Here is a 21,839-nt window from a genome sequence, read left to right on the forward strand (position 1 = left end):
TTCCCAAAGGGAAGGTGCTTATCATAGGCTTGGTACAGATCTGCTTATCACAGGCTTGGTAGAGATCAAAAGCTCTCAGGTATGCCACATCCAGACAAGAAATAAGTCAGCAAGGGAAGGTGATTATCAAGCCATACTTGGACAACAGTTACTAAGGAGATCTGAAAACACAAAAAGCCTGATTTTACAGATCCTAAGTGTAGATTTTTCTGCATTTGCTTCTGCACAGAACTGGCTCCATCATTTATCATTATGAACTGTCAGGTTTCTTTTAAGCAAGGAGATTGCATTCGTTCCAGGATGTTCAAATGAGAGTCAAATCCCGCCTAAGCTGTCCCACTGCTCTTGTCTTCCCCTTATCAGCAGTGCTGTGGGGCAAACCAGCTTCTGCAAACCCTGCAGGCTGTCATCAACAGCAACAAAAGAAATCAAAGCAAAAAAACCCCAAAAAACAAACAAAAAGAAAATCAAACCACAACCAAAAAGAAACCCCCAACACACTCTTTATCACTTCACCTCCAAACCCAGAGGTTTTGGACACTGCTGTACTCCAGATGTTCCATTTCATATCCACTTTGAGTTTTTAACCCTTCAGGAAGGCTCAAGTGCAATGAGCTGAACATTTGCCCCTTTACTTGCACGCTGGAACAGAGAGGCACTGAATTGGTGTCAGTCCTCTCTGCTGCTCTGAGATGTGTTGGAAACACCAGCCCCAGTGTCTCTTTGGAAAGGGACTTGAGCAAGGTCCCACCAAGCTGCACTACACACAGTTCAGATCATTTTAAAGGCAGAAACATGATGCAAGAATTTCTTTTCGAAGTCCAAACCTGCACCTCTGTCTTGTCCCTGAGAGAGATGTTCTCTCCAATCCCTGTTTACTGCAGACAGCAGTGCTTAAAAACCATCCTCCTCCCCCTTCCAGAGGTTCAATGATGTGCCTTGCCCAGCAGTCACAGCTTCACTTCATAGGATGTTCAGAGGCATCCCAGCAGACACTCACTAACCCTTGTGAAGTGGCTGCCTCCATCCTTATTCCACACCAAGATCAGATCTCCTATTGTCTTTATTTACCCGTTTCATGGCTTCAGAAAGTTGCTACATCCCTTTAACACGTACAGAGGAATCCAGTAGGTGCTCTGGCAGGCAGGCAGAGGCAGCAGCCCCACAGGCAGGAGCCTGTGGTTTCAGTGCCCTTCAGCACAAAGGAATCACAGGAGCTTCACAGGAGCAAGAGAGAAGAAATCATAATGCTCAGTAATGCAGAACCCTCATATGCAGTGGCACAAGTTATCAAACCACATGTATTAGAAAAAATAACTACTTAATTACAAGAAAATATGATTTTCCAGGGCTTTTACAGGGTCTGGCACTATTGCAGCTCCACTCTACACCAGACACACTGGCTGCTGTGCCAATGAATGCAGAGCACGCTCTGTTTGCACACAAGGGCCCATCTGTTCCATCTCTCACAACTGGATCCAAGAGCTCCACTGCTTTTATTTGCATTGCCATACCCATGGGAATGCCTTTATCCTACACCATGGACAAGCATGTCTGCAGAAGGACACTGTCCTTATCACTGCTCGACTATTTCTGTGCTCTCTCTCTCTGGAGCTGAACTCTGCCAGCTACCAAACACCGAGGACAGGAACTCTGGGGTATTCATCATCAGGCTTCAGCCTGGTTTGGCCACTGCCATGCACTCCACATGGAGCAGCTGATAACACACATGCTTTAGATTTCAAACTATAAGGTTTAATCCTTGTATTTTATACCTCACCACGGATCAGAATAACTGAATTAAAAGATGATGAGAAGCAGAGACTCTGTTGATCCAAAGCAAATGTTACCATGTGTGGAGCCTTACTCCTCATCTAGATGTGTACCAAGGACTAAACCACGTCCCTCAGACATCTCACCACTGCCTCAGCTTTCAGCTTTGAAATGAACCCAACTCACAGTGTCCTGTAACATCCTCACTACCTTTGATGCAGACTAATGTTCTGGGCACTGCAAGAGATGGTAACAGCCAGTTCAGGACTCAAAAGACCTTGGAAAATGGCCTGTCAGCCACCTGAAGCCATTATCCATAACAACCTGCCTTCAGCTAATGGCAAGAGGCTGCAGTACTGAAACCTAAGATTTCACCTGCCAGTTATCTGGAGACAGCTATATAACAAAGAATAAAACAGCCTTGATTTTGGATTCCCTTATCTTCCACTTTGTACCAATCCCTGAGTCCAGTTTTCAGGACAGCCTTTCCCAGAGTCAATCCTGATGGGAGCCAGAGTCAATTTGTGCCTCTCCCCTCTCAAGAGGCTTTCTGGTGAGTATAAAACAGCCTGGTTTGGTAACTGCTTTTATCTGGGCCAATACCCTGCATTTCACCACCTCTCCTTTATGGCCGTGACAGTGAACCTGAGCAAGTGTTTGGCCTCTTTCCTGGAGCAGAGCAGTGTAACAGTCTTTGACTGCACAGTTTCCATGTGGTGTGAGCACATGGCATCCCCCCAGGGACAACACAGGCACTGCAGAGCCCCACTGCAGGGCAGCAGGACTCACCCCTCTGCCCACTGTATTTTCCTGCTGGCTCTGATAGCACTGTGAGGCTAAGGCCAGATCCACAAGCAGACAAAATCTACAACATGGGACCAGCAAATACTATCTCTGCATCCTCAACGCTGCAGCATTCCTGCTACAGCTCAGGCTGGGACTGGCTCCTGCCTCACTGAGGCAGAGCAAAGGATCACAGAATCTCAAGGGTTGGAAGGGACCTGGGAAGCTCATCCAGTGCAACCCCCTGCCAGAGCAGCACCACCTAGAGCAGGGCACACAGGGACTCATCCAGGTGGGTTGGAATGTCCCCAGAGAAGGAGATTCCACAGCCCATCTGGGCAGCCCCTGCCAGTGCTCCCTCACCTCAACAGGGGAGAAATTCTTCCTTGTGTTTCTTTGGAACCTCTTCTGTTCCAGCTTGTCCCCGTTGCCCCTTCTCCTGTCATTGGCCATCACTGAGCACAGCCTGGCTCCATCCTCCTCACACCCACCCTTGATGGATTTATAAACAATAATGAGGTCACTCCTCAGTCTCCTCTTCTCCAAGCTGAGCAGCGCCAGCTCCCTCAGCCTTTCATCACAAGGAAGATGCTCCACTCCTTCAAAATGGATGCATCTCAGGGTTCAGCTCCCCTGCAGCAGGGCTCAGGACAACAGCCTATGCCTGAACATCACCACCCCAAGGCCGTAAATCGTCCAGGTTCAAAGCAGACTCAGGGAGCTGACAGCACAGGCACCAGCTCTATGGGGACAGAGACTGATGCTGAGTCCAGCCCTGAAATTTCAGTCATGTAAATCCAATTCTCACCCTCTACTTCACAGCCCCAGCTGGCTACACAGGGCTATGCAGGAATGAATTGGTATTTCTGAACTACTTAATTCTTTAAGTGTTCTGCAAAAATAATATTGGTATTAAAACTTAACTGTTTTACTGTTCAATCAAAGGGCAAATCAGCTCAGAAAGCATTGCCTTGTTAGCTAACAGAATTAAAGTGTTTCAAAAGAAATCCTTCTGAAAGGAACCATTAAATTCCTGCCATAGACACAACTTGTGTTACTGACACAGAATTACACTGTGAAATACATGTCACATTCTGGGTTGGTCTGTTTGTACTCTGCAGCACTTGCACACAGGAACCCAAAGGGCATTGTACCAACACACACATTAAAGAGAACTGCTATGAAAAAAAACAGTAAAATCAAGGTGTTGAGTGGTTTCTGACATGAACAAGACAGTATGTAGTGCAGGACTTGAAAAGACTGAGTTGCAAGAGGAATAGCTGCAGAGCAGAGACTGGGACGAGTGCAAACTTGCCAAATTCTGCCCACCAAGAGCTCCAAACTTCCACAGCATGTCACAGAGAGAGGGGAAGATCCATCTGCAACCACACCTACAAGAAGACAGACACATCCCTGGGGAGGTGGGGGGATACCATCAGCTCCTAAGAACCCCATACATCCTGATAACAAAATTCACGGTCTAAAGTTGCACAAGTGGCTCAAACAGCCCATGTCATTTCAGGCTCAGCTTTAGGCACCTTCCTTCTATTTTCTGAGAACAGAGACTCTATGGATCCTGTTAAGGGGCTCAAAGATTTGGGAGACTGAAAAGGGATCTTACAGTCTTGCCTTTGTCAGCACCAAGACACTGCAGGAAGGAGAGTGGGAAGACCATGGCTTCTAAGCATTAGAGCCATTCAGTTCAGGGTGTGGGAAACCCTCCACCTGAGGCCTGGACCACTTTAAACATTAATGGTAGAAATTACCCATTAAGGGGTGTCTTTGACTTTACTGCTAATATTGATGCCATTTTGCCAACACCTGTCCCTGCTTATTTTGGCCCTTGCTTTCACACCCTGAATGCTGGGTGCAGCTCTAGTCACCTCCAGTTGAAAACAAACAAGAGTATAAAAAAATCTAGCAATACAAAGCAATAGCATAGCAAAGATACTAAAAATGCCTTTTATAGAGAAGAAATTAAATAAACTAGGCTTCTTCACCCTGGAAAGAAGGCAGATGAGCTCACAGGATAGAAGAGAACTCTGCAATGATGAATGATAAAAAGAAAAAACGAGGCAGAGTTAGTCCTTGCACCTTCCCAGAACTTGGGAGCACCCAAGCAGTTACCAGGTAGCAAGCTTACAACTTGGTGAGAGACAAAAGAAAGGCTTCTGTGGTGGTTTGACCAAAAGAAGGCACATCACTACAAGGGCTGCTGTGGAAAATCACTACTACCCCAGACCCAATACAGCCTCCCATGGCCCTTCCCTGGTAGTGCTGGGGGAAGCAGTCCTTTGGCTCAGTCAAGTTTGGGAGTTCCACTGTCACACAAACACAGGAGTGCCAAGGGGCACAAGCCCTTGCTGGCCCCTGCACATGCCATTCTGTGGCTTCTCCACTCTCCCAGTGATGCCATGACCACTTCTGCTGGGCCATGTTGCCCAGCTGAGGTGCACACGGCTGCGTTAGTGCTTCCCAGACAACCTCAATGTTCTTTGCAAAGTGTTTCCACTGGAATAAAGTGTTTGATTCAAGTGTTTCCACAAATGCTTTTCCCCATTTCATGTAGTTCCCAGGCCTGCAGAGGGACCATGAAGCCACTCAGTCTGTGCACAGTGCACAGGGGAAAGGCACCAGGTGATGTTTCAGGCAGCTGAGCAGCCATTCTGCCCATCACACTCTCAGCTTGACTTGACATTAATTCCTACCTGCAGTAGGTCAATAAACTTCTATTTTATGTCTTACTTAAAACATACAAAACTTTTAAAACAGGCCACAAGACTTTTCAGTCTTGAAGAAGGGAAGTTAAAAGGAGTTGAGTTTTAACTCAAAGAAAAAGAAATGCTATTAAAAACGCAACAGGGGATGATAATGGCACAGAACAAAGCTGTTGGGGAGCACTGATGCCCAGAGATGGCTGTGAGCAGTCTTTTCTCACCTACTCATCAGGTTTTAACTTTTAACTTAGTTCACAGATCCTGCCAAATTCCCAACAGGCTTCACAAACTCAACATATGGCTCCAGTGAAACGCAACTACCCACGGGGCAGGGAAGTTTTCATCTTGTTCCACCCAGGTATTGGGAGAAATAAAGATTTCAGGCAAAGACAAGGAGATACATATTGTTCTTAGAAAATATTTATTGCTATGCAAGGTGAGCAAATAAAACTCTATCTCTACACAAACTTGTTAAGATGATCAGCTCAGACAAGAATTGTCTCAGTCCTAGGTTCAGACTCATCCACCCCTACCAAGGCATCATAATACAGAGTATCTATCAACTTCTGAGCATGTGAAAGCTCAGATTATCACACTTTCTTGCAAGATGAGCTACACCCAGCTCAGGTCCTGGATATATAAATTATTTTGCAGGTGATGCAGATCAAGTGAAGATCCAAACACAGCTTGCAGACAATAAACCAGCACCAGCGGGCACAGCCAGATTCAGTAACCAAGTGAGTATTGGTTCTCTGAGCGAGCTATAAAACCCCTGCAACTGACAAAAGAGCTTTTACAGTTTAAATTCATGTGTTTCAAAGTCTGGTGTGACCCATGGTCACTCTGATCTGACTTCATACCAGAGGAAATGACCATGCTGGAGACAAGGCAACAAGCCCTAACCGTGCATACTCCAGCCCCACAGACAGTGTTGGCCTTGCAGACACTGATGTTGTTTTGCAGAGTTAGATCCTCTACTAAGTCCTGAATCAGTTGTGTATTAGTGCTGAGGGAGCTCTTTTTAAACAAAAAAAGACCACAATCTACATATCCACCCAGCCAGTGTTTATTTGATGGATGGCACATACATACATATGACTCCCTTCATCTCCTGGCTACCAAATTCAGCAACTGTCTAAACAAGCAAATGCACCTCAGCTGCTCCAGCCCAGCTACTGGGCATCTCCAGATCTGCTGTGCTGTTTGGCACCACTCCACGAGGATGTTCCTGAACATCCCGTGCTCCTCAATGTGATTCTCAGAGAGCCCCAAAGCAAGGCACGCTGCTCCTTCTCGTTTAAGTGAAGCAATAAAGCAGATTTCCTACAAATGTTAAACTGCCATTAACATTCCCCCAAAGCCCTCTCTGAGTCTCGTCATCTACCCAACGCCTCTGCGCTGAGCTGCACGGCTCGAGCCCGGCTGCAATGCCAACACAAGCCCTTTTAATACAAAGGTGACTTGTGAAGGACAAACATGACATTACCTCAGCTCCTAGTTCTTGAACTCTGTCTGGTGAGTGTCAGGATCGGCCTTAGCCAGGACAGCACTGATGCAGGTGCTTTAAAATTATATAAATAAATAAAGAGCCCATTCTCAACTCTGCTCCCTCTCCCCCTCCCTTTAAGTAGGTCACTCTGCCTGCTATGGAAATCAGCTTGTCTTCAAAGCAGGTTTGCTCATCTACTTATCTTCTTAATATTAGAAATGTGCAAAGCACTGTATGGGCAAAGACTAATTTCAGACTAATTTGATTTATTCCTGGCACAGGTATAAATATGAAACTGCATTTACTTGTCATAAACCCTGAAACACACAAAAAAAGGAACAAAAGCTCACAAGCTTTTTGCTGCACAGTTAGTTCTGAATTTGGTACACAGCTACAAATTCAATTCCCAACAGGTAACACAATGCAAATGGAATACAAAGGGTCTTCGTGACCTACCAAGGTGGTGGGGGAAACTATCTCTTGAATTAGACTGTAAAAGCTCAAGGGCCTAAAGTGAGAGAAGCCCAAGCCCAAGCTTCAGCCTGAAAATTCCACCCTACCTTGTTATTTCTTGAACCTAACATGCAGCCTCCCAACTGCTACTGCCAATTAATCAAGCACTAACCCTGATTCTAACCCTGCTGAAAGCCCTGAAACCAAGGCAGTGTGCACCTGTAATGATGAAAGCCAGTTCCCTGGGCTGCCCTCAACCCGCTCGTATGAAGGTATACAGGCAGAATCCACTCCTTGGAAACATTTAGCTCAGACAGGCTTCAGGGTTTTAAACACTATCTGTGGTCTGAGTTGTCCCTACACAGACAGAAAATGTCCATGTCAGTTGAACCAGGCAGCTGGTTCTAATCCAGCCTAGGTCATTGAAGCCAGAAGGGACGGTGTCTGTGCCTGGCAGCACTGAGTGAGTGGCCACGCTGCAGAAAATGCAGCTACAGGCATGAAAAGAAGTTCCAGTGCTCACAAAAGGGAAACATTTGAAAAGGTTTTATCTAATAACATCCAAAAACTGAGTCAAAGAAACCGAATCACAAGAATTCTATTATTACTTGAATGCCCCTATCAGCAATTTTGGGTTTGGGTTTCAATAAAATAATGAAATCATCATTTAAAAACTGAAGTACAAAAGAATTTTGGAAGAGTGGAAAAGCATTTGCCTTATGGCTTCTGAAGATAATGGCCTGGTACAAGACCCTGACACAGCACGTTCAGCAAAGTTCTCCTAACTCACAATTGTGCAGCTTCAGCCTGTTCTTTTGCTCCGCTGATCCAGTCAGAAGACTCCTAGATCAGCCTTTTTTCCCTCCAACTTCTTGAGTTTCAATTCTTCAGGGTTTAAGCCAAGGCTCAGCACAGAGGTGTGACAAATGCAAAGGAAGGAGCAAAGGAAAAAGGGGAAAATATTGTCTTTTTTTTAAAACAAACCCAAACTTCTGGAGGAAAGAGACAGCAGAGGCTGTAGGTCTGATGCAGCTTCTAACAGCATCAGCATTTTACCTTCTAGACAGCAGAAGGGGAGCCTATGGCTAAGCAGCAAGAAACAAGGTCAGTAAATACATAACCCCATGAGGTTTGTGCAAGAGGAGCTGTTGCTGGCTGTCAGCGTTCAGCACCGCCAGCACATCATACCCCTGGCACCACAGTCTCTCCTTCCACATCAGAAGGAATTATTTCACAGTATGCAAAGTGAAAGGATTGTATTCAAAGCTTTCCCCTGCCTTCAAGAGTTCTTAAGGATTTAAGGATTTGGTTCCAGGCTTGAGCACTGCCCACTGCACCTAACCCTAAAGCACTGCCCGCACTCTGTGACAGGCTCATAAGCCATGTCTGCTGACAAGACACACCTGCCAAACCTGAGGTGTAATAAAACATAACTGCAATAGGCCTAGAGGTTTCTACATTTGGAAAGATCATTATTAATATTCATATGTATCATTTTATTGTAGGAAGAAATATAGACAACAGCACCATGCCTTAAGCTCAAGCATCAACTGGGATTTTTGGCAGCACATGCTGGAGAAGACAGTAGCAGCTGTCAAGTCACAGCTGGAGCTGCCTCTGGTGAAGGTGATTGAGAAAATAGGACTAAGAAAAAAGAAAAAACCCCAACAGGTAAAATCCAAGGTAAAATGAAATGCAAGGAAGACAGACAACTGAGTCAACAGGCTGCCTTGCTTGCAGAGCATCTAAATTGTTGTGAGTTGCAGAACAATTTCCCTTTTTCTTCAAGGACAGTCTCTGCTTCCAAACTTACACTTCAGGAGTTCTTTTTTTCATTACCACTTTTTTTGCATCCTTGGCTCTCTGTTTTGCAGGGAGGGCCATCAGACTAAAGGTCACTAGTTCACACGGTCCCATCACAGTGGCCCTTGGAGCAACAAAATGGACTTGGAAAAAAACCACTCCCCCTTTTTCTTCCCCACAAGCCACTTGGGGAGCTTGCAAAGATGCCATCTTTCAAAAGCCACATCCCCCCTATTATAGATTTGTAAGAAAATCCTAAGGATGAAAACAAAACACCCCAAATAGAGCAGGAGCTCCCAAAACAAAAAGTCCCCCGCACCAACTGCCCCTGGGTGTGCCCTTGCTGACCCAGCGTGAGTTTACTCCATAAACCAATGCTCACTGAAAATATACGTGTTCTCCAGCACTGCTGCTCCTCTGCCAAATCTATTTCTGCTTCCACTGGGGATCTGTATATCAAAAAACCTTCTAATGAAGAACAGTATGAGGTGAGCGCTTAATGCAAACCTGCAAAAAGCACCAATACTCCTCAATTCTCAGACATAAAAAGTCACCAGCAGTTTGCTTGAAACTAGGACAGCTGCAGCATTTAAAATACCTACTACAAATGAGAACTACTTATGCACATCATAATTAGTAAATGGCAAATATTAGGAGTTATGGGAAAAGAGATCATTAAAGGAGATTTTAATAGCCCAGCATTTCCTACATTCAGATGTGAAAATCTAGTCAGCATACACTTGGAGCATTAAGCCTACATTAAGAAACAAACTGCTTCATTTCTGGAGTTGTAAAAACAAAGGTTAAATATCTGCTTCAGCACATAACCCATAATTTTTCCACAGTGACTGTATTGTTTTGCTTTACACAGCTAATAATACCTGCCCTGGCTTTATACCCACACATCTTCTGAATGCTCGACAAGGCTAACGCATCGCCAAACCAGCAAAACCTCCCAAGAACCACACTTGGCACGAAGGTTTCTGAAGAGCCCTGTCTTTTCAGTTATCCTTCATTTATACAAAACATCAAGTTGAAAAGAATTTCATTTTTCTTTGCAATCAGCCATTTTTCCACTACAAAACCACTGAGCAACTGTGCTGCATTCAAACGTTCCTGGAACAAGACAGAGACGTTCCCTGGACCCCCACTCCCTGAAGCCACTGCTCCCTATTTGGGCAGCTTGTTCCATGACTCCTGTCACCACCAATTCTCATGCTCCCACCCATGTCAGCCTCCTCATCTCCCATCTTCTCTGCTCCTGTGCTTTCTCAGTCCCATTTTTCTGGAGCTGTCAGTTCAGTCCCTTCACTCCTTTTCCCTTTGTACCCACTTTTGTCTCTCCATGAGAACAATGGTAATGTTCTTCTCACACAAAGACATTCTGGACCAGTTTGCTGCTATTAAAGGTAAACATGATCTTGACATTATCTGATCATCTCAGCCTAACTGGAAAAGTTATAAGCAAATGAAAGCAGCTTCTCATGCTGAAAAAGGCTGGATAGCCTCAGAATCAGATGCTACCAGAGGCGTTCAACTTTGGAATGAATTGTTTTCTTTGGCTATCCAATGCCAGTGATTGTAACTGGAGCTGGGTATTTCTGGATATGCACATCCAATAACTGGAGCTGGGCATCCATGGGAATTCCAGTGTTTTCCAAACAGTTGCACAAGGAGAGAAAGTACACTGGATGCCTCAAACTGGGAGGTGATGTTGAAGTTTTATTCCTGTCCATCCACTGCCTCTTTCTTCATTGTAGCCTGGCAGCTGGTTCTAATTTGCAAGGTCTGATGCTGTTCTACAGGATCAAACAGACAGCATCAGTAGGGAGGAAAATTTGTGGAAGGAACATAGCATTAATTAGTATTTGGAAGTTGAGCAACTTCCTAAGAAATGGCTGATAAAAGTGTAAAATCCCATTTTACTAACTCCTTTTATGTCTGTGCAGAACAGCTATTAAAATCCTCCAGAAAGTCACTTATTGATTCAGTGCTTGATCCAAAGACAACTGAAGTCAATACGACCTGACCCCAGTAACACCTTCCATGTAAGACACCGTAAAAGCCGGTAACTCGCTTCAGACACTCCCGACGGGCAGGTTTCTAAGTGAAAGCTGTCTGTGTGCCCATAAATCATCTGCATGAACCCACTGCCACGCTGTCCTTTAATACCACAAGCAGAAACCAAACAGGGCCACATTTGAACACCTCCCCTTCACATCAGAGAAAGCGGCTCACCCATCCCTGACCCATTGAGTTAATTATTCATTTCCTTCTCCAGATTCTGTAGTTTTGTTTCCAACCTCCACCTGCAGAGCTTAAAAACCAGCTCTGTCTTTGGCCATTGCATATGGTCAATCAAACCAACCTTATCCAAAGAGCACCTGCCCCATCACCAGCATCTGCTCCTCCAGACTGAGATTTCTGGTCTCCCTGCCTTCCCATAAGCCAAGTCCTACTGCCTGTCCCTTTATGAATTGGTGCATGGTGGATATTTACCTCATCTTGAACCCAATGTTGAAGCTGTTCCCCATAACACAGAGGTACATAAAACTTCTGGAGGCAGAAACCTTGATGAAGTGCAGAGAGAGGAGCTGCTACCTGCTCCCTTCACAGCCCTCAAAGTCCAGAGACCCTTCAGCTGCAGGACTCAGCTCAGTGTGTTGCTCGTGGATCAAGCCCCATCCCCACCTTCTGCTCTCACTGTTGCTGCAGCCCTCTCCAGCTTTACCTGCACATCTTCCTGCTCTTTTTACATCCCCTTCAACCCAGTCAATGTATAATTAATACAGATTTAAACCAATATGAGTTTCAAATCCAATAGTCACAGGGAATTAACATTACATCTAATTTTCCCCTCATCTTCTGCCTCATTCTGTTGCACAATTTATCTCCCTAAATGCCAAGAGGTTTGGGAATGCCCCATTTCTCATTGGTTTATAGCACCAAATATATGGGATCAGCCAGGGCCACTGGGCAGGGTCATAATGTGAGTGGTAATCACTTAATTAAAGCTGCATTCTAGTCATTTGTTATGGTAAGGAATAAGAAGAGAAACAATCTTCTGTCCTTTCCCTTCTGTTTGAATCTCTTTAACGCCAGTTCCAAGTATCTTCAAATCAACCAAAATACATCTGCAACTTCTTCCTTGTTCTTATACCGCTTCCCATGTATAAACCTCTTCATCTCTTTCTGTCTTCAAGACATTCACTGATACTTAAGGGAACCTGAACCTCTAACTCGTGTATCTTCTCTAACACTATTCTAAGTAGTTTGTCTGAGATCACATCAAGCTTTGGAGGAAAAGCTGAGCCCTGATCCTTTCCTACTGAATGCCTGATGCCCTTCATGGTGGCACCAGTCCCTCCTGATTACACAAACAGCAACTGCAAGGAAACACAAACATCACATTATGCTGTTGGAGATACACTTAGCAAAGGGCAAAGCATAACATGGCCCCAGCCTTGACTGCAGGTTTAGACAAGTCTAATGGTTATTAGTTACTATCTCGTCAATGCAAATACGAAAAACTGAAGTAAAATCTAGCAGAAGAGGGGGTTTAATGTTCCAGCCTATTTAAAGCATCCAGGGCACTTAACTAAAGGTGGTACACACTAAAAACACATGAAGGTCAATAAGAATTATTTTAAACCCAATAATGGAATATAAGCAGCCTTTAAAATATCAATAAATAGGATTTCACTTTTTTTCCCCCTCTGCTTTTCTTTGTGTTTTTAAGAGTATGATCAAGTAATTGTTTTGGAAGAATCTGTAGTAATTTGGCAGAATGAGTGCTCTCATGATTTAATTTAAAGGATTTAATTTTATGATTGAATTTAAAGTGTAATACAGGCAAACACCCAGAAAGAAATTCTAATTATTTCATTTTTAAATTAACCTTCTTGCTTCATCTTTATGCTCTGAGAACATGCACAACCACGGTGGGCTGTTACACTGCCCCAAATCCTCTGCAAGCAAATGAAGATTAAAACAGTGGTTAAATAAATTCTGACAAGCATCAGGTAGGAGACTCTGCCTGACTCTCTCATGCTCTCTGCAGCTTGAGGAAACACTCAGAATAACTCAGCTGAGGCACTGCTAGCATCTGTTAATCCCCTGTTGATTTTTCTCCCGTAATGGTTTTCTGCTCTCTCTATCTCAGCAGCCCTTGACACACCAAGGAAAAGCTTTTGGATTTCAATTGTCCACAAACACAAAAAAGGCCCTACTGTTAGTAGAGGAGATGGGAGAGGAGAAAATCTGGTACCCCTTTCGGGTGCTGTGGAATGGATTCAGGAGACTAAGGATGCTCAAGGGCCCAAAGCACAGCTCTCCTGCCCTTCCACTCAGAGCTTTTCCCTGCCAGACCTCAGAGTAGTGCCAGTGCTGGGCAACTACCCATCGAACCACAGGAAGGAAAACAAGATGCTTCCACTTGCACATAAGCTGAAGGTACCCAAAGGAAGCGGGACCAAGGATTCCCCTTCCTTCCTCAGCATCAAACGCTGACACATCACAGTTGGTTTTACTGTGCTAGAATTAAGTAACCAGGTGCAGCAAGGCATGCCAGCTGTGCTGTAAGAAGTAGTGATTTACTATGTACGCCACAGCCCCAGCTTTTAAGCGCTCTTCCATTTCCCCTACCAGCGGGAGGAGCAGTGTCCTCACACAACACCCCACATCCCACAACCCAGGAAGTTACAAAACAAAATCAATTTACCCAGAATGATCATATTACAGATCCTGTGAAGCTGTAGGTGTTTCTGTTCCAAGACTGAACACGTGCTGTAACACTGCAGATAGCCTTTAGCATCGCTGCCTGTGGGTATCGGGGCGAACCCCTGGGAGGGCAGTGCCATAGGAACGGGCTCTCGTTGCACAGCGAGAGGCACACGAGCACAGATCATCAGGTTTTTCAAAAGGGAAAGGCAAACTGTGGTTTTTAGCCAACTCACTCCCGGTTTTAGGGAACTGTCCTTTTTCAAGTAACTTTGCATCAAAGCCCTCGGACTGCACAGTGTGTAACCCTCCGTGCCAGGCTCAGCACAGCACCCTCCCTGCACACAACACCTTACCGAGGGCTCATTGCATCATTACCACATCATTTGTAGCTAACCATCAGTGAATGTCAGAATGGGGGTCCACAGCTATTAGATTTATAGGCAGAACTAGCTACACTTGTAGCAATAAGATATAAAGCATTTGACAGTTTCTTGAAGAAATCTGACCATGGGGATTGGGGAGTGGAAAATACAGCTGCTGGTACTCCCAGAGCGTTCAGGGAAAGTAATGCTGAACCGCTAGGATACAGTGCTGGGGGTGAATCACTGCTGTCGACTCACGGCGGGGTCAATACCACGTGTATTCAGTTTGAACAACCCTTTGCAGACTTTGATGAGGACATCTGATAAATCAAAGTGAATTTTAAGATCTCCCTTGTAAAGTTTCAACCTGCAGGATGTTCTCACCGACCCCGGGATCTGGGTGTATCTGTAGGAGCTGGGAGCTGGCAGCCTGCCGGTAACATCTGGACCAGATTGTTTGGTTTTAGATAAAGATTAGTGGCATAAATCACAAAATGAGTAAAATCTTTTTAATTACCTGAGAAGGCTCATTTCTATTTCCTTTTGTGCTGCGCCTTATTAATGAGCTGATTTACTCACAAGGCCACAGCATTTCCGCATTAGAAACACACATGCTTTTGGCCAGGAGAGAAGTAATGGGGGAAGACAGTGACCAAGAGCAGAGCAGAAGGACTCCCCGGAACACAAGTGCATTGACGGGATGTGCCTAAAGCCAGCTTCATCCGTCTGTCCTCCCTGATGAGAACAGGAGACCTCCAGGACAGCCAGCATGGGCTCTGCTGTGGCATCCGAGAGGCCTCGGGGTGGCCAAGATGCCGCGCGAGCCTGGCAGATGCGACACTCCACCAAGGGCTGAGTTGTGCCCTTCTGGAGTGGCAGCTGGAAGCCAGGCAGGATGCCTTCAGGCACTGAAATGTCACTAGATGCCCCTGTCTTGCCAAATGCATCCAATTCCAAATGTCTCTTAGTGGAGACACAATAGTACACAGCACTGATCCAGACTGAGGCTTGGAAATAATACTATAATTCACATCGTTACATCACCTTTTTTTTTCTAGTTTCCTTAGAAAAATATTCCTCAGAGCTGCATGACTAATTTGGCACTGTACATCCAGTGCACCTTTGTCAATTTTACCATCGAGGTAAGATTCTGTTTCTCCATTGAGGCAGATCTGAATTAATATGCAAGAATAAGAGACCAACATTGTGACTATTTTCTAGTCACTGCTGTTGCATCTCATGAATCCTGCCTTGTCTCTGCATGATAAATGTGTTAGTGGCTTATTACTCATTCATTGCCAATGACAGTGAATATTCGGATGATGATGCCAAACAACTATTGAAAACAAGAATTATCTATCAGTTCCTAGTCAGACGGGTTGTAAAACTAAATGTCACGTTAACATCTAAGCTTCCAGATGCTTCCTAAACAACTGAAGCCTCATCTTTTAACTCTCTTATTTCCCTAAGAAGTATTTCTTTCACTCATTCTTTGATCAGTATCAGACCCAATTTCCATGAACCTGATAAGAATAATTTACAGACAGTAGCTCTCAGGTGTCTCCAGCCTCCAGAGACCACTCTCCAGCAGGTAGGAAGTTTAAGCTGAGAACTTCTAAAAGCATTTACTGAATCTGGATAATCTGCATTATTCCTACTGGGGAATATGTCAACCAGACCTGTTAGGTATATAATCAGTGCTAAAGCTGCAGTTCTCACCGAGTAGCTGTATAAGGCTATATGATAGAGTTAGATTCCGCTTCAGAAATGTCGTGGTAGTGGCACAGACAAGAGAAACAGCATCTCAGATGCTGTGTGATAACCAGCAGTTAATGCAGTAGTCACATCCCCACAGCATATCACTTCATCTCCACATTATCATTTCTTATGTCAAAGGATTTCGTGTAGCGAGGCTGTGCTCTCATAAAGAGCTGTTTTATGGCGTTCACATGATTAACATTTGGGCCATTCTGCCTACAAACACCATCTCCCTATTTACATATTTACACCCAGTTATACAGTTTATATATAACATATAGTTTATTTACTTATTAACATTCAGTTGTTTGTCTTAATCAGAGAATTTCTTCACATTCTACTTATTAGAATCTTAATGTCACGAGTCTGTGGGTGTAGCCCTATTCCATACCACTAAAAGGCTGATAGAACTGCTTTTAATCTGCCTTATTTACATATATAATTTTTATACTCAGTAGTTAGCTAAGTTTGTAATGTACTTTGAGGATGATAAGTGTTACAGAAGATAAGCATTATCATACCCTTGTGGGAAGTAAATCCACATATCTCTAAAGCGTTTTAAGTTAATTAAGTGCCACTTTACAAGGGGGATAGCAAGGCCGTGCAAAAGGCTGCACTTCAGTATCGGCCCCAGTGTCCATATGCAACCCTCACAAAGTTAATTTGCTAATTTGATAGGCAGATGAGAGCACAATCTGTATGCAGAGAAGCTGCTGGCATGCATTTGTTCATATCTTAGCATGTGTGAATAATTCCATGTGCAACAGCACAGATGCAAGCTTGTTTAAAAAATGAACGCAGGCTTATTTAACCCAGCAAGGAATTTAATGTTCCTCTTCAACTCCTATAATCGGGTGAAGCAGCAGTTTACTCACTCTGCACTATATCAGCATGAAGAGAAAAACCCTCTCTGCTCACCCGTCTTCTGGACAGTCTCAGTGGTTCTTCATCACTGGCCTCTCATTTATAACAATTTGAAAACAGCTTTTCTTTTCCCTGATCTTACACATTTGTTGTGAGTTTACAACACAACATTCAAAAGAAGAGCTGCAGATGAGTCAGCAGTGAAACCCTTTCACAGGGTTTGCCATCTTACTCATATTTAGCTTGAGGTGAAGAGTTTTTGTACTTCTTTTCACACTACTCAAAGACATCACACCATTCCTATCATGATGGTTTCCAAGCACCTGAATGTTTACTAGATTCAGCTCTTGTGCATCAACCAAAAAGCACTACAGAGAGGGTTTACAGCCTCCATGCTCCTTAGAGGCTTTAGTCCGAACACTGCTAACTCACACAAGTAGATGTGCAGAGGCTATGGCTGGGCAGAAGGTTCTCTTTGTAAACACAGAGCCAAACTGAGCAGTTCATTTGTGTGAATCTCCATAAAGTTGGAGATAATCTGGAACACAATTTTTGCTTATGTAAATGTCAGCACACAAAAAATTAGGTTTGGATCAAAAAGACAAGTTGTAGTTAATACCCAAAGTAAAATGCACACATTACTTCCCGACCTTCATTAGCCTTCTCTGAACAAGAACATTCCATCCATAAAATTGCTTACAGAAATCAAAATTCCTCTGGATTCTCAGTCAGTGCATGCACGTCCAAAACCCTCCACTGCAAGACACCCTTGGTCTTCTCTGTGACCCATTCAACTAGGGACCAGCAACACCGAAGCAAAAAGGTAAACCCACAAGACTTGTGCAATGAACTAAGGAGAAATAATAAACTTCTAGAAAGAACAAAGCACACATACAGTTCTCAATGAGTTTTAGGTCAAAAGAAGACCAAATAGACAGATTTGGACAACCCTGAGTCTTCTTTATGAATTACAATGAGAAAATTAAGCAAGGCCACCATATGCTCTGATGACTCCACAACCCCCTTCAGCATCCCCAAGGCACAGCTGCAACCACCATCTGAAACAAACACCTCACTGACACTATGTAGACTGCAACCCCAACCAGCAGTGGCTGGAAAATACCACAGGACCAGGCTGCTGCATCACCAGCAAAGCAAGGAATCACTGTAGGAATCAAGGCTGGGCCATGTTTGGGACAGCTCTGCACAGAGAGGAGTACGAAGGAGCTGGGTGTTACCTCCAGAATGGCACTGCAGAGAACTGGTATTTGAAAGGAATTAGTGTGCAAAATTGTTCCTTTACCAGGCCCAAGGCAGTGTTGTTTAGCTTGTTCTCATGGCCAAGATTTACAGAAATAAGTAAATACACATACATAAAACTCGAGAGTTGCCATACCATAGAGAGCTGTTATTTCCAATCTGCTTTACACTACACGACTCAAAAGCAAAAACACAGCAATGCAATGATCAGATTGCTCATTTGATCTTTAGAGAATGGAGCTGTTTAAGAGATTCTGTTTTTTAAAGATGGCTTCAACTCCCACTGAAATCCAGCCAAGTCCTATAAAGCAGGAAAAATATCCATAGCTGACTGCACCCAAACTGTGTTTTGGTTTCTCTCTTTGGCCAAATGCTTCCCACTGCTCCCTATGGGGTGGGCTTTCCACATGCTCTGCTTTAGGATCCCATATCCTAACGAGCTGTACGTGCTAAACCACAGGTCAGATTTCAAACAAAATGAGACCTTACAAAACAGAAAGAGAATTCTCTCGGTGGATGCATTTTGCAGGGAGCTTGTCTAAGAGCATATGGTGGGTTTTGTGAGGCACTTCTCACCAGCATACAGCTTCCCTACCCTAAGAGCAAAAAAAAGATAACCTAAAAGATAAGTGAGCTCGTATTTACATAGCTCAAGCAGGCATTGGATATGAGCTTTAGGCATTCTTCAAGTGCCCAGAACAAGCAGCAGTTTGGGCACAGAAAGCTCCTGCTGGCGAGCGGGTCCAGCTGCCTCCAGTCCCACAGACTGCCTCAGCACACTTCACTCTCTCAGTGCTGGGGGAGTCCACCTGCCTCCCCACATCTTGTACTAAACCCATGTCTTGCTGAAGCACAACACAGACATCACTCAGAGAACAGAGCACGTTGTACTTTTCTAAAATCGCATGTACCAAATATATACTTGACCCACAGTTACATAACTGCTATGCCAGAGCTATTTTTTTAGCTAGGCTCATCAGCGCTGCTATAAATCACCCCAGTATGCAGAGGCCAGACAAAATGTCACATTTACGTGCTCAGCGTCCTGCCTGTCCTAAGAAACATTTGTGGTGTGGGCAACGTATCTATTACCTCTCTGCCTCCCTGATCTCTAGCTGCATGAGTGCTCCTGGGCACCAGGCAGACTCCTGCGCTCCACTGTAACCGTACCACAAGCACCCACAGCAGCCTACGGATGAGCCAGCGTGCTCAGAGCCATCCTTGGGCTCGTGGCCCTCTTATATGCACCAGCAGGCTCCAAAAGCAACTCCCAGAGCACATCTGAGCAGAGTCCCACATTGAGCACCACAGAAGAAGGGTACTAACATATTTCAGCTCTCCCTCTGTATTTGTGGGGATGGTAGGGAGCATCATGATTGCTTGTCCAATAGCAAGGTCCTAGGCTGAGGTCTCCTTCTCTGGAATGACAGCTATTAATCCTTTTTAAATAAGTGTCTAAATCTTCCTGGAAGAAGCAATCAGTTTCACACACTGATTCAAAGTAACATCCACCTTTCTACCTTATTCCTTGCTCTTCTTTTGTTTCACCTTGTTACCCAACAGTGCTGCTTCAAAACCTCATGGTGCCAGGCACTTCTCTAGGCAGGACAGGTTTTGTATGCGAGTGGATGAAGCAGCAACGTAAAGAACACTTTCCTTCTCAGCTGAGAACTTCTCATTTTGTACAGTGCCTTCCCTGAGACACAGACACCGAAAGGTACCACTGCATTCCTGCACCTGCCTCACAGCCTCGGTGCAGGAGCACCATCAGCAACAGCTCCGGTTCAATGCAGAGACACAGCGTGCAGCAGCTCTCAGTTCAGCACGGCACAGAATCACACATCAGCCTCATACTCAAAACTCAGCGAGGGAATCACACTGACATTGCCAAAAACATTAACTCTGCTGATCCTGATAAACAAAAACTTGCAGTCATTAAAGCTACAGAGATTGGAAGCAATAAACAGGACTCTTGATTGAGATTACATTCCCAGTTGTGAATCCAGGGGGAACAATTGTAAAGAAATTAGCTTGCGCAGCCAGTGCTTTAATTTGATACCTCACCTACTATTCCTACATCTTTACAACATGCCTCACTATCCCGCACGGCATCTTTAAAACTACTCCGTTCAGAACTACTGAACCTGGTGAGATCTTAATGGAAATCCCTTCACTATGCCATAAAGAGAAACATTACTTGAGATTTTAATTAGCAGCTGTCAATGCTGAGCCATAGGAAATACTGAATAGTTTGCTTAACTTTATCAGAGAAAGTGCATTTTGCTTTCTGACCTTCTGCACTCCAGAGATGAAACATACTTTAGCCATTTTAAAAACTCCCTTCAAAAAAAGGGACTCTGTAGTAGTAAAAGCCATCCCCTCGATCAATACATCGCCTGCTGCTCCAACCTGTACTCGCCCACTGAATGTTCTCATTCGATGCAGAAATCAAGACACTCTTAAATCCCGACCAGGACTTTAACCCTGAAAGGCTGCATTATGTTATTAGGATTTCCTCCCATCCTGAGCAAGGTACTGTGAGCTTTAAACAGAAATGGCAATCACATACTGAATCAATTTAGTCCGTTGAGACTCTGTTTGCACGATGATACAGGGAAAAGCACAGTCCTACCGCACAAACTTCAGGCCAGCCTCGGCCACTCTTTGCCTCCATTCACCCCCCGCCACCGTACCCAAAAGGCATTCAGGGCATGGGAACTACTCCTACCGTTGAGCTGCCGGTAGACTATGTCTTCGAGGAGGGAGAGTCTCTTCAGCACCGCGTCCTGGATGGAGCTGATGCCGTGGGCTGTCCAGTTGGCCACCTCTGCCCTGGGGTGGATGTCGTGGAAGGAGTCCCCGCTCTTGGCCGTGATGGGTCTGCACTTGGCAAGGAAGAGGACGAAGCCGGCCACCGCGATCAAGTTTAACACCAGCAGGACTTTGACTCTCCTCAAAGAAGCCATCAAACTTCCCGAGGGGCCCCGTCAGCCGCCGCGCTGCCCGCAGGGGCTAAGGGAGCGGGCCGGCAGCCGCCCGCCGCTGCGCGCACATCCCACGCTGCCGCTCGCCGCGGGGGCTGCGCGCCCCGGCCAAGCCCCGGACACGCCGCGGCGAGGGGCTGCGGGTGCTGGCGAAGAGACGCGCCGCTCGCCCAGCCGGGCTACGGCCCCGTACAGCAGACGCCGCCACCGGAGCCGTCCTCCCCGCTCCGCCCGCCGCCGCGCTCCCGCCGCCGCAACTTCATGCCCCGCGCGGAGCGGCCGCGGGGCCGGCGAGCGAGCGCTGCGGGGCCGCGAGTGCTGCGGGGCCGGGAGCCCTGCGGCGCCGCCGCACCTGCCGCCGCCGGCCGCGCGGGGGGGCGCGGGGCCGCTCCTGCGCTGCGCGGACGGGGCAAGCCCCGCCGGCCACCGCCCCGCCCCGCCCGGAGCCGCCGCTGCACCGCGGCGGGGCGGGGGGGGGAAGCGGGGGGCGGCGCGGAACAGGCGCGGGGCTCCCGCCCCTCTCGGCGCACGGGGAGGGGAGAAGAGGAGAGGAGGGACAGCGGCGGCGGCTCGCCCGCCCCGCCCCGGGCGCGCAGGGCCGGCGGGATGCGGCAGCCGCCGCTCCGCGCACCGCCCGCGCCTGCGGAGAGCGGCCGCGCCGTGTACCGGCTGCCGGGAAATCCCGGGCTGGAGGCGCGAGCGGGGCCGGGGCCGCCCCCTGACCCGCCTGGTCGGGGCCGAGCAGCCGCGTGGGCGGCGGGGCCGGGCTGGGGCTGCCCGCACCCTCCCACCCCCGGGCGCGCAGCGGGGCCGGGCTGGGGCTGCCCGCACCCTCCCACCCCCGGCCGGGCAGCGGGGCCGGGCTGGGGCT

The 21,839-nt window shown here is 46.3% G+C and overlaps 1 protein-coding gene across 1 annotated transcript in view; it reads right to left on the bottom strand.

Moving 5' to 3' along the window:
* Positions 1-21,077, bottom strand: part of GALNT17 (polypeptide N-acetylgalactosaminyltransferase 17) — a 204,170-nt gene extending 183,093 nt beyond the window's left edge. The window contains exon 1 of the mRNA XM_062012568.1: positions 20,713-21,077. Coding sequence (XP_061868552.1) covers positions 20,713-20,950 — 238 coding nt within the window. The 5' untranslated portion in view covers positions 20,951-21,077. The remainder of the gene's footprint in view (positions 1-20,712) is intronic.
* Between the last annotated feature and the right edge of the window lie 762 nt (positions 21,078-21,839).

This window comes from Colius striatus, chromosome 20 (genome assembly GCF_028858725.1).
Source record: "Colius striatus isolate bColStr4 chromosome 20, bColStr4.1.hap1, whole genome shotgun sequence".
In the NCBI taxonomy this organism is placed as follows: Eukaryota; Metazoa; Chordata; class Aves; order Coliiformes; family Coliidae; genus Colius; species Colius striatus.